Source organism: Tachysurus fulvidraco, chromosome 15 (genome assembly GCF_022655615.1).
Source record: "Tachysurus fulvidraco isolate hzauxx_2018 chromosome 15, HZAU_PFXX_2.0, whole genome shotgun sequence".
Classification (NCBI taxonomy): Eukaryota; Metazoa; Chordata; class Actinopteri; order Siluriformes; family Bagridae; genus Tachysurus; species Tachysurus fulvidraco.
Window position 1 is genome coordinate 24,052,401 of NC_062532.1, and position 12,309 is coordinate 24,064,709.

General features: G+C 42.5%; 2 protein-coding genes across 4 annotated transcripts in view; both read left to right on the top strand.

Moving 5' to 3' along the window:
- The window catches only part of aldh16a1 (aldehyde dehydrogenase 16 family, member A1), a 14,918-nt gene extending 6,887 nt beyond the window's left edge, over positions 1-8,031 (top strand). For both annotated transcript variants that reach the window (XM_027164068.2, XM_027164067.2), the window contains 8 exons: positions 1-69; positions 2,848-2,953; positions 4,161-4,285; positions 4,807-4,974; positions 5,064-5,268; positions 5,346-5,531; positions 6,915-7,040; positions 7,607-8,031. The exon at positions 1-69 is cut by the window's left edge and continues 7 nt beyond it. In XM_027164068.2, the coding sequence (XP_027019869.2) occupies positions 1-69; positions 2,848-2,953; positions 4,161-4,285; positions 4,807-4,974; positions 5,064-5,268; positions 5,346-5,531; positions 6,915-7,040; positions 7,607-7,777 (1,156 nt within the window). In that variant the 3' untranslated portion in view covers positions 7,778-8,031. The remainder of the gene's footprint in view (positions 70-2,847; positions 2,954-4,160; positions 4,286-4,806; positions 4,975-5,063; positions 5,269-5,345; positions 5,532-6,914; positions 7,041-7,606) is intronic.
- A 3,175-nt stretch (positions 8,032-11,206) lies between these two features.
- The window catches only part of LOC113654112 (ferritin, middle subunit), a 58,787-nt gene continuing 57,684 nt past the window's right edge, over positions 11,207-12,309 (top strand). Inside the window, exons 1-2 of one of the 2 annotated variants that reach the window (XM_047800908.1) lie at positions 11,207-11,476; positions 11,581-11,727. In XM_047800908.1, coding sequence (XP_047656864.1) covers positions 11,372-11,476; positions 11,581-11,727 — 252 coding nt within the window. In that variant the 5' untranslated portion in view covers positions 11,207-11,371. The remainder of the gene's footprint in view (positions 11,477-11,580; positions 11,728-12,309) is intronic. The other variant, XM_027164053.2, reaches the window with a different exon arrangement.

Below are 12,309 nucleotides of genomic sequence, written 5' to 3' on the forward strand. Positions count from 1 at the left end.
CAGACCTCATGCTCGAGCTGCTTCCATTTGGACTGAAGACCTCACGCTGGCTTTGGAGACTGCAAAGAGGTAGTGTGTGTGTGTGTGTGTGTGTGTGTGTGTGTGTGTGTGTGTGTGTGTGTGTGTGTGTGTGTATGTGTATGTGTTTGTGTATGTGTGTGTGTCTATAAACATAACCCTATATATATCAGTTATTACGTTCGGTGGAAAAAGCAAGAAATCTGTACAAACATCAGAAAATTATTCACTGAGTTTTTAACCTGAACTCAGTATCGGTGTTTAGTAAAGTGTTAATCATGTGCTCAGTACACATGGCCTTAATGTGCTGAACAGGTTCACTAGTGTTCAGTACTGCAGTGTCTGAGAGGCTCCTGGATCATTGGGGTTTCTCATTTCATTCCACAAACACCTTTAAAAGATTTAACAAGATTTGCAGAAATGTACAAACTGCTTTTCTAATGTTCAGTGACAAATTGTTACCGCTTGCTGTATCCAGGCACTATGAATGTCCCTGTCTTGGACTTTTAGACTTTAGTTGCTACCAAATAAATGAATGACTCATGAATAAAAACCCAGATCAAACATCTAGATTCGATCCTGATGTAAATTACATCCCATTCTTTCCTGACGTTTCTTCTGTCCTGGCTGATGTGCAGTTTGGTCTCAGTGAAGTTTACATGTGTGTTTGGTCTGTGGTCTGGATCTCAGTCCGGTGTCAGTGTGTCTGGTCTGGATCTCAGTCCGGTGTCAGTGTGTCTGGTCTGGATCTCAGTCCGGTGTCAGTGTGTCTGGTCTGGATCTCAGTCCGGTGTCAGTGTGTCTGGTCTGGATCTCAGTCCGGTGTCAGTGTGTCTGGTCTGGATCTCAACCCGGTGTCAGTGTGTCTGGTCTGGATCTCAGTCCGGTGTCAGTGTGCCTGGTCTGGATCTCAACCCGGTGTCAGTGTGTCTGGTCTGGATCTCAACCCGGTGTCAGTGTGTCTGGTCTGGATCTCAGTCCGGTGTCAGTGTGTCTGGTCTGGATCTCAGTCCGGTGTCAGTGTGTCTGGTCTGGATCTCAACCCGGTGTCAGTGTGTCTGGTCTGGATCTCAACCCGGTGTCAGTGTGTCTGGTCTGGATCTCAACCCGGTGTCAGTGTGTCTGGTCTGGATCTCAGTCCGGTGTCAGTGTGTCTGGTCTGGATCTCAGTCCGGTGTCAGTGTGTCTGGTCTGGATCTCAGTCCGGTGTCAGTGTGTCTGGTCTGGATCTCAGTCCGGTGTCAGTGTGTCTGGTCTGGATCTCAACCCTGTGTCAGTGTGTCTGGTCTGGAGGCTTGAACAAACTTCCACACTGCAGTGACCTGGATTCTCATATTCTGAGTGAAAGACACTTTTCTGTTCAGTTATCAGTCCTCCATCAGCAAGAAGGGTTTTCGTTTCCTCTGAGAATTAATTATCCCGCTTTTTAGACACTTGGACTCTTCTGACTGATTTTTTCCCCAAACTAATGTGGAAAATATAAAAAATATAAAAATCTGTTAAACAGAATTTCTATTTTTCAATGTGATCTGAAATTCCATGACTAGACTAAATTATGGCTCCTGGTTTTGACGTGTGTTCTGAGATGTTCTCTTACTTACTGTGGGTGTAAAGATGATCGTATGAGTTATTATGTGTGATCTAACACCTACAGAACTATGTCTCACAGCAGGAGATCAGCAGTTATAAAATACTCAGATCGCTGATCAGACACCAACAACTATGTCATTGACCTCAGGTTAGGGTTAGGGTCTGATGTTCGATGTAAACGTTAGGGTCTGATGTTCGATGTAAACGTTAGGGTCTGATGTTCGATGTAAACGTTAGGGTCTGATGTTCGATGTAAACGTTAGGGTCTGATGTTCGATGTAAACGTTAGGGTCTGATGTTTGACGTTAGGGTTAGGGTCTGATGTTCGATGTAAACGTTAGGGTCTGATGTTCGATGTAAACGTTAGGGTCTGATGTTCGATGTAAACGTTAGGGTCTGATGTTTGACGTTAGGGTTAGGGTCTGATGTTAGACGTAAACGTTAGGGTCTGATGTTCGATGTAAACGTTAGGGTCTGATGTTCGATGTAAACGTTAGGGTCTGATGTTCGATGTAAACGTTAGGGTCTGATGTTCGATGTAAACGTTAGGGTCTGATGTTTGACGTTAGGGTTAGGGTCTGATGTTCGATGTAAACGTTAGGGTCTGATGTTCGATGTAAACGTTAGGGTCTGATGTTCGATGTAAACGTTAGGGTCTGATGTTCGATGTAAGCGTTAGGGTCTGATGTTCGATGTAAACGTTAGGGTCTGATGTTCGATGTAAACGTTAGGGTCTGATGTTTGACGTTAGGGTTAGGGTCTGATGTTCGATGTAAACGTTAGGGTCTGATGTTCGATGTAAACGTTAGGGTCTGATGTTCGATGTAAACGTTAGGGTCTGATGTTTGACGTTAGGGTTAGGGTCTGATGTTAGACGTAAACGTTAGGGTCTGATGTTCGATGTAAACGTTAGGGTCTGATGTTCGATGTAAACGTTAGGGTCTGATGTTCGATGTAAACATTAGGGTCTGATGTTCGATGTAAACGTTAGGGTCTGATGTTTGACGTAAACGTTAACTGAAGCTCTTGACCTGAATCTGTATCTGCAGTGTTTTATACATTGTGCTGCTGCCACATGACTGACTGATAGATAACTTAATGAATGTGCAGGTGTTCCTAATGAAATGGACACTGAGTTTATATAAAGTGGATTTCAGTCATTGCTGATTTACACTGAAGGCTCAATTCACTTTATACGTGTGTGTGTGTGTGTGTGTGTGTGTGTGTGTGTGTGTGTAGTTTGTGTGTGGGTTCTGTGTGTGTGAACACACACTCGGTTACAGATCCTTCACTCCCACAGTCCACATGGAGAGAAAGTGGGAACTGCACTGACGGAGGGCGAGAGGTAAAGATGGCCAGATTTATAAACACAGAAGGAATAAAATAGTAAACAGAAATTTTCTTGGTGCATTTCACTGTTGACTTGATGTCAGTTTGACCTCAGTGTTATTTTAAAAGCACAAAATTCCACCTTCAGCGCTCCAGAGAATCCAGTTAATAAATGTTCATCTGTTTTTTACTGAGACTCTAATTACATTAATGTTTATATATTTTATATATGCATACTTTTATTTGTGATAATGATTGTGGACTTTCATTAACATCAGATTTAACAATTCATTTCAACAATTTAATGAAGGTTTTTGTGACATTTATTTAAAGGTAGAAATAATTTTGCTGTGTGTTTTATGGTGAATTATGATGTGTGTTTTGTTGTAAACGAGTTTCTCTGTGATTCGGTGTAAATGTTGTGAAGAATGTCAGTAGATAACGACCTGACTGATAACGACCTGACTGATAACGACCTGACCGATAACGACCTGACAGTAGATAATGACCTGACTGATAAGGACCTGACTGATAAGGACCTGACCGATAACGACCTGACAGTAGATAATGACCTGACTGATAAGGACCTGACTGATAAGGACCTGACTGATAATGACCTGACAGATAACGACCTGACAGATAACGACCTGACTGATAAGGACCTGACAGATAACAACCTGACTGATAAGGACCTGACTGATAACGACCTGACAGATAACAACCTGACCGATAATGACCTGACTGATAACGACCTGACAGATAACGACCTGACAGATAATGACCTGACTGATAACGACCTGACTGATAACGACCTGACAGATAACAACCTGACCGATAAGGACCTGACTGATAATGACCTGACAGATAACGACCTGACAGATAACGACCTGACTGATAAGGACCTGACAGATAACGACCTGACTGATAAGGACCTGACTGATAACGACCTGACCGATAATGACCTGACAGTAGATAACGACCTGACTGATAAGGACCTGACTGATAAGGACCTGACAGATAACGACCTGACAGATAACGACCTGACTGATAAGGACCTGACAGATAACGACCTGACAGATAACGACCTGACTGATAAGGACCTGACAGATAACGACCTGACTGATAAGGACCTGACTGATAACGACCTGACAGATAACAACCTGACCGATAATGACCTGACTGATAACGACCTGACTGATAACGTCCTGGCTGTTGTCCTGTAGGGTCTGTATCAGTTCCTGAGTGCGTCTGTGGCTCTGCCTCGCTCCGAACCCATCGCTCTGGACTACGCCAGTTTCGGTGGAGCAAAATCCCAGTTTCTGGTGCCGGACGGTTCTGATCCATCCAGGTGTTTGTTTCAATACCAACACATAAACATTCACGAACTTTGCTTCAATTATTCTTTGATTTTGAACAAACAAAATACTGAAAGGTCGTCGCTGACCTGAAGCCCACAGCTACTTAGTTAGTTTGTATAATGCTCTCTCTCAGAGAGAGAAAGGGAAAGAGAGAGTGAGAGAGAGAGAGAGAGGAGAGGGAGAGAGAGAGGAGAGGGAGAGAGAGAGAGAGAAGGAGTGAGAGAGGAGAGGGAGAGAGACAGACAGAGAGAGAGAGAGAGAGACAGAGAAGGAGTGAGAGAGGAGAGAGAGAGAGAGAGAGAGAGAGAGAGAGAGAGAGAGCAGGCGACGAATATCTCAGCGATGACTTGGGGAGCTCATTTCTGTATCTAGCTCTCTCTAATTTCTCTCTCTCTCTTTCTCTCTCTCTCTCTCTCTCTCTCTCTCTCTCTCTCTCTATCTCTCTTCCTTTCCCTCTGTCTCTTCCTTTCTCTCTCTCTCTCCCCCTCTCTGTTCCTCATGTCTCTCTCAGTGTCTCTCGATCCTGCTCCCACTTTATAGGGGGGAAGGTGTGTAAAGCTGATTCAGGCTACAGTAGGCCAGTTCAGGTTTCAGAGGGCACCATTTTGGCTTACTGTCCTGATGGTGGAAGGAAAGATGTCCGTAACGCAGTTGAAGCTGCCCTGAAGGTCCAGCCGGGGTACGACTTCAGGAACACACTTCAGTCTATGACACTAAACACAGAATATTAAACTGAACGCTGCGTGGCTCATGTGGTTTTGATGGCAGGTGGATGAAGAAAAGTCCAGCGACTCGAGCTCTCGCCCTCTACTCCCTCGCTGACAGTCTGGAAAAAAGAAGGCAGGAAATGTCTGCTTCAATCCACAAACAGACCGGTCTCTCTATGGACGAGGCAGCTCAGGAGGTGGAGCTTAGCATCTCCAGGCTTTCTGATTGGGCTGCACGGTGTGATAAGCAAAATGGGCACGTGCCAGTAAGGGAGGTTTTTGTTTATTTCACTCATTTAAAGTTTTGATTATGTCCTGGTTTTATGTGAACATTTCTCTGCAGCTCCTTCCTCACACTGGCTCCGCCCTCTCAGCACCAATGGCTATAGGAGTTGTGGGCGTGGTCCTGCCTGACACTAAGCCTCTTCTCTCTATGGTGTCTGTTCTGGGGGCAACGGTTTCCATGGGCAACGCCATCATCATGGTGCCAAGTGAGAGGTTTCCTCTTCCAGCTCTCGATTTCATTCCGGTGAATTTACATTTCATCTAAACACTTTATTTATGTGTGAAAAGATTCTCTGCTACACTGGCGTTTTAGAACAAAACTGAAATATAACTTTTCTTTTCCCGATTCCGACACAGGACACAAGAATGTTCATATTGTAATAAACACTAACAGACAAACAGCATTCCAAGCTGATATTAGTGTAACTTTATTAGTGTGTGTGTCGCTCCACTTGTCTGTGTTTATTCCATTTAAACCGGTAATACAGTCGAGTTCGCAGTAACATCAGCAGATACTGTAGATATCAACAGGAATATTTGTAGTGACCCTTTACCTGTAAAACAGCATCTGATCTTCTGGGTACACATGCACACAGTTTTTGAAGGAACTCATCATGTAGGTTGTTTCCAACATCTTGGGGAACTAATCGCAGATCTTTAGTTTATGGACGCTGCCTCAGATCCTTCTGTAACCCAGACTTGTTGATGTTGAGATCAGGGCTCTACCACTACTTCCAAGACTCCTGGTTCTTCTCTATGCTGAAGAAGTTCTTAATGACATCGATTGTATGTTTGTGGTCGTCGTCCTGCTGCAGAATAAATTTGGGACCAATCAGATGCCTCCTTGATGGTTCTGCATGATGGATAAGTATGTGTCTGTATTTCTCAGCACTGAGGACACAATTAATCCAGACCAGATCTCCAAACCCATCTGCAGAAATGCAGCTTGCAAGGAACCTCCACCATGCTTCACCTCTGAATGCAGACACTTGGCCACAGTTCTTACAGAAAGATCCAGATTTCTCCAGACAGTAGATGGGTGAAGCTGGGTCCATCAGGTTTCCTCCAGTTCTGTGATGATGGCACTGCTGGTCATCTGGTGTTGAGGTGAAGTAAGCGTGACGTGTCCTTCATCTGCTGCATCCTTGGCCCTCTGCATCTACACTCCTCAACGTTATGTTTCTTTCTGCAACATGAAAACAGCTTGAACATCACATCCTAAAACAGACCTTGCTGATGCAGTAGATCTACCTTGTGTCTTCACAACCTCATCTCAGTAACAGAGTTTGGTTCCTCACCCATTGTGAAGCTCCTACAAATGTTTCTGTTTCACTAAATGACGGAGTTTCATCAGAACCTGCTGATATCACTGGTTAATCACACACCTGACTCTGATCCTACAAAATCACTGACTTTATGCAAGTGGTTTAATGCTGGTTTAAAGCCAAAGGCTCATCACAACAAATATTAAACATTTAAAGTGATAAAATAAACAATTTACATATATATGAATATAATGTAGTATTTCTGCACAATAAAGAATGTATGTATGATGAAAGTGGAAAAGCTGCTGTTAGACTTTCTTTAGCAGTAAACCGGTTTCCTGTTATGATGTTTGTCTTGACAGATTCTCCAGGCTTCTGATGTTCCTGCAGCTCTGGTCAGTGTCATCAGTGGTGGAAGGGATCAGCTGACTCAGGCTTTGGCCAATCACAATGAAGTCCAGGCCATATGGTACTGGGGCAGTGCAGAGGTCAGTCTGATGGTTTTCTGTCCAATTATTTTAATTTTAATTGTATAGCTCTTTGTCTCACATGTCCTTATGTTCTGAAATTCTGAAGATTCATAAAGTCTTCATAAACAATCTGTAAAACTTTTACATAAAATGTATATAGCATAATTGTATTGTTGTATAAAACTAAGGTTTGCACATTTAATTAAAGAGTTTTAGCTTGTTTTACAGACTGCAGTGCAGCAGGAAGAAACAAGCTGAAAAGAAAAACTGTGACGTCATTTATTAAAAAAATCAGTCAGTCAAACAGATGCTGGGGTTATAACAGGGCTGTGTGTTATAACATGTACTGAAGAGTGAATAGTGTGTAGTGAAGAGGGAATCATAGTGAATATGTTGTGTGTTTGGACACATGTCCATGGTGTACTGATAAAATAACGTCTGAGGTGTTTTTATTGTTATAAAATGATTGTGTGTGTGTGTGTGTGTGTGTGTGTGTGTGTGTGTGTGTGTGTGTGTGTGTGTGTGTGTCTGTGTGTGTGTCTGTGTGTGTCTGTGTGTGTGTGTGTGTGTGCATGTATATACAGGGCCGTCAGTTTCTGCAGCACTGCTGTCCTCTGAAGCGCCTGTGGCTGCACTGTGAGGAGGAGGAGGATGAAGAAGGAAGGAAATTCTGGACTAAGCCAAGTTTCTCAATGCAGGAGGAGATGTGGAGAGAGTGTGTGGTGTGGAAGAGTGTGTGGATCCCCACTGCTTAGTCACACACACACACACACACACACACACACACACACACACACACACACACACACACACACACACACACACACACAGAGAGAGAAATGAGAGGTGTGTGTTTAATAGGTGTGTGTCCGTTAATGACTCTTGAGAGTTAAGAATTATAAATAAACCATGGTTAAATATATTGTAGTAAATAAAAGTGATTTCTGTTCCATAACTCAGAGAAACAAATTCTGCTTTTTAAAAAATAAAATAAAACAGTGAAACTTTATTTCCTTTATTTTATTTAGTCATAACTTTTGTATGAATTATTTTTAAACTGCTGAATCTGTGTGAATGATAAAACTCAAAGCTGTAAATGACTAATTATGCCATTTTACTTAATTATTAAATTCATTTCCATTAAACCTGCTGTGCTTTTTGTTCACAGTTTACATTTAGAGAATAAAATGCTGAGTTCCACATCTTGTCAGATTAGTCAGGAAATATAGCCAAAAAATTGTGGTACAGGGAAGCGTTTCTGCTTAAACACCCTTTGTGCTGGGGAGTTTGTGGTTAGAGTCAGCGTTCATAACAGCGTTCATAACAGCGTTCATAACAGCAAGAAGCCTTTCTCCTCAGGAAAAAGACACAGCACCACATACTATAAAATGTTCTTCCTCAAGGACCTATAATAAAATATTTTTTATCTAAATCTTGCTGTGGGAGCAGTGGCATGCAGCAGACCCCCTGTGTGTGTGTGTGTGTGTGTCCGGTGTGGTCGAATGGCAGTTTTTGAATGGAGGGCGTAGTTAGAGAAGATGGTGGTGTGATGGTTGTGGTGAGTGTTACACACCTGAAGGGTCTGTATTGCTGTGAGCTGTGAGGAGAGAGAAAGAAAGAAACAACCAGCACAGAGCTGTGTGTGTGTCTGTCTGTCTGTCTGTGTCTGTGTGTGTGTGTGTCTGTCTGTCTGTCTGTGTGTGTGTCTGTGTGTGTATTTGTGTTTGTGTGTGAAGTGGAAGATAAAGAATAATAAAGGCCCTTTGAGTTCCAAGCCTGAGTCCAGCTTCCTCATTATCTACCAAACCTGGGACATTTAACACTTACAGTACACTGCTTCTAAAAATTACCTCATGGTTAAACCCCCTGCAGCAGACCACCTTTGAGTTTCATAGATTTATTTGAAAACCAGTTAATTAGTGAATGATGGACTTTATCACCCACAGGATCTGACCTCTTTGTGCTTTAATCTCATTCATTCTGGTAGCTGTTGGGTTCAACTTCAAATAAAAAAGGAAAGTTAGAAATAACTAAGAAGTAAGAAATTAAAGAATTCTGTGTTTGGGTTTCCTTGCACTACCTCCACTGGCATCCTGTAGCTTCTGCAACAGATTTAAACACTGGTGCTTCCACACAAACCCCTAGGGGTTATTGTTACCTCAAAGATCTTATCACACCTCACACTGCAAGATTCAAGATTTTCACATAGTTATATACAGTATACAAATTGTAGTGAAATGAAAACCTTCCTCTCAGACTGTGCATGTAAATAAATTAAAGTTAAAAATAGAATGAATTGAGCCTTATGGTGCTCCAGTGTTCAGGGTAATGGTGTTGGGTAATGGTGTTCAGGGTAATGGTGTTGGGTGTCAACTGACCCATGCTCAAAAACTAGGGTCTGCTGTGGAGGAGGTCCCAGACTCAGTAACAGAGTGAGGTATTAAGTCTGAGGGCTTTGAGTTGGAGGTCAACGCGTGTGCAACTATAGTACTGAAGGCTGAGCTGTTGCTGGTGTGGGTGAGGGTGGTGTGGAAGACATGAGTGATGGTGTCCTCTTAGACCTCTTGGATCACTCGGGATTCCTAACAGGCTGAAGAACAGAACACACCCTGTCCAGTGTTCTGCTTGCCAATGTCCAGCCACTTGAGGCCAAAATGGATGAGCTCAGAGCCAGTGGGACATCGGGAAATGTGACCTATTCCATTTTTCTCAAACATGGCTGAACCCCTCGGTACCAGACCCATGCTGTCTGATAGCTTTTCTCTGTTAGAAGGGCAGGACAGCAGAGGCTGCCTGGTTCCAGAGGTGGTGGGACCTGTTTCATCATCAGTAACAAATTACATCCAGTATAATTGTACAATGGAACTGATACTGAACTGCTGAATCACTCAACTGCTGAATCACTCAACTGCTGAATCACTCAACTGCTGAATCACTCAACTGCTGAATCACTGTGACTCAGCACAATTTCACTTCATGTTGAACTCTATAGCTCCTGTGATAATGTGTGTTAAACAGCTTTGGGAATAAAATATCAAAGCTGTAGAGATCACATTCACAAATAAATTTAACTTCTACATTTAGATCAGAAAAAATTATTAAATAGCCTCATTCACCCATTTTTCTCTTCTATCTTGAAGTTGCTTACAATCCATGTGTAAAAAGTATTAAGTTAAAATGGTATGAAGGAGGAAGTTGTGCGTGAAACGCAGTTGAATTAAATTATAATGGTCATGCCTCAGTTTTCTGCTGCTGTAAGCAAATGTTGGTTGTAAATTGCTCCTCCTTGTGATTTCCATGACCATGAAAGCCATTGTGTTGCGTGATACACAGTCAGGAGATGCTGAGTCATGGTGACAACTTTCAACTGAACATTCTTACAGGTCAAATCTGAGCTTCAAATGCTTCATCATACAGGATTTGAAATTGAATTTAACCACAAATATGAGTGGGTGAATGAGTGAGTGGGAGAGAGAGAGAGAGAGAGAGAGAGAGAGAGAGAGAGAGAGAGAGAGAGAGAGAGAGAGAGAGAGAGAGTGTGTGTGTGTGTGTGAGTGTGTGTGTGTGTGTGTGTGTGTGTATGTGTGAGTGAGTGTGAGTGTGTGTGTGTGTGAGTGAGTTAGAGTGTGTGTGTGTGTGTGTGTGTGTGTGTGTGTGTGTGTGTGTGTGTGTGTGTGTGTGTGTGTGTGTACTAGACATGAATCTTGCCAGTGTTGTTTCACTGATAGCAGATTTATGGAGGACAAAGTTCACAGAGAAATTAATGATTAATGTGTTTTATGTGGATTTTTATGGACTGGGTGGAAAATCAGGTGACTAATTCATTTTAAACTTAATAAAACTCATTTTTGAGGCATGTTGTTGTTACACACACACACACACACACACACACACACACACACACACACACACACACACACACACACACACACACACACACAGACGCGCTTTCTGTGACAGACCTGTTGAGAGATGAGGTCAGGATTTTTAATTAAAACCCAGTTTAATGGGGAAACGCATTATTATGGTAACCTTTATTAACCTCTTTGTTTTTCACTTCAGCGGAGTCATGTTTGTTGCGTGTCCACTTTATTTGGCTCCGCCCACTTCCGCATCTAATTCGCTATTTGATTGGCTGGTCGCAGCGTTTTCCCCCCCTGCGCTGTAAGAATAAATAGCGCGTGCGCGCCGTTGTGTCTCAGAATCCTCGGGAGTTCTTGCTTCAACAGTGTTTGGACGGAACTTTCTTCTTCTGCTCTTTAAACATTCCACACGACTCTTTTTTTTTTAGTCGTCTAAATTTTTATTTTTGTACGTTTTGATAAAAAAAACCGACAATATCAGCCGAAATGGAGCCTTCTCAGATCCGTCAGAACTACCACCGCGACTGTGAGGCCGCCATCAACAAGATGATAAACATGGAGCTTTACGCCTCCTACACCTACACCTCTATGGTGAGGAGCTCAGGGCGAACATGGGCTGGGGTTCGGGCTGCTCACTGACTGACTGGGTATCAGCGTGTACTTTAGACTTATTTACCCTTATTATTATATTACAGGCCTACTACTTCTCCCGTGATGACGTCGCGCTCGAGGGGTTTGCTCATTTCTTCAAAGAGAACAGTGACGAGGAGCGCGAGCACGCGGACAAGTTTATGTCCTTCCAGAATAAGAGAGGAGGCCGAATTTTCCTGCAGGACGTCAAGGTAACGTTACGGTTCTGTTCTTTATAGAACACTTGGTTCACTTTCACCTGTTGACCCTAACGTTACGTTACGGTTCTGTTCTTTACACTTTTGTTACACACACACACACACACACACACACACACACACACGTTCACTAACAGTACAATACACACTGCTGGGTCTCGGGTTCACAGCCACTTTAAATGTTTTCTGGTTGTTATAAAATATAATTTTACTGCAAAATTACAAAACGTCATATTATTCCGTGTTAAATATTAATGCAGTAAAAATACTTTATAATTTACATTTTAACTGCTTCAGGTTTCAGATGAACTCTTTATTGCAGGAGAAAAATAATGACGTAAAATGACAAACGTATGTTTAATTAGATTTGGTTTTTAATTGCTTTCAGGTAGAAAATCATTTCCCCTAATTTATAAGATCATCCTTTTTAGTTCACTTTTATTACATAAATCAACACACTTTATCCCCTCACACTTCTACCATGTCAGTACACACATTATACAGGGCATTAGTGTACATCACGCTCGGTCAGGGCATCTGACAAATGTCCTAAATGTAGGTTTAATAAGTCACTGT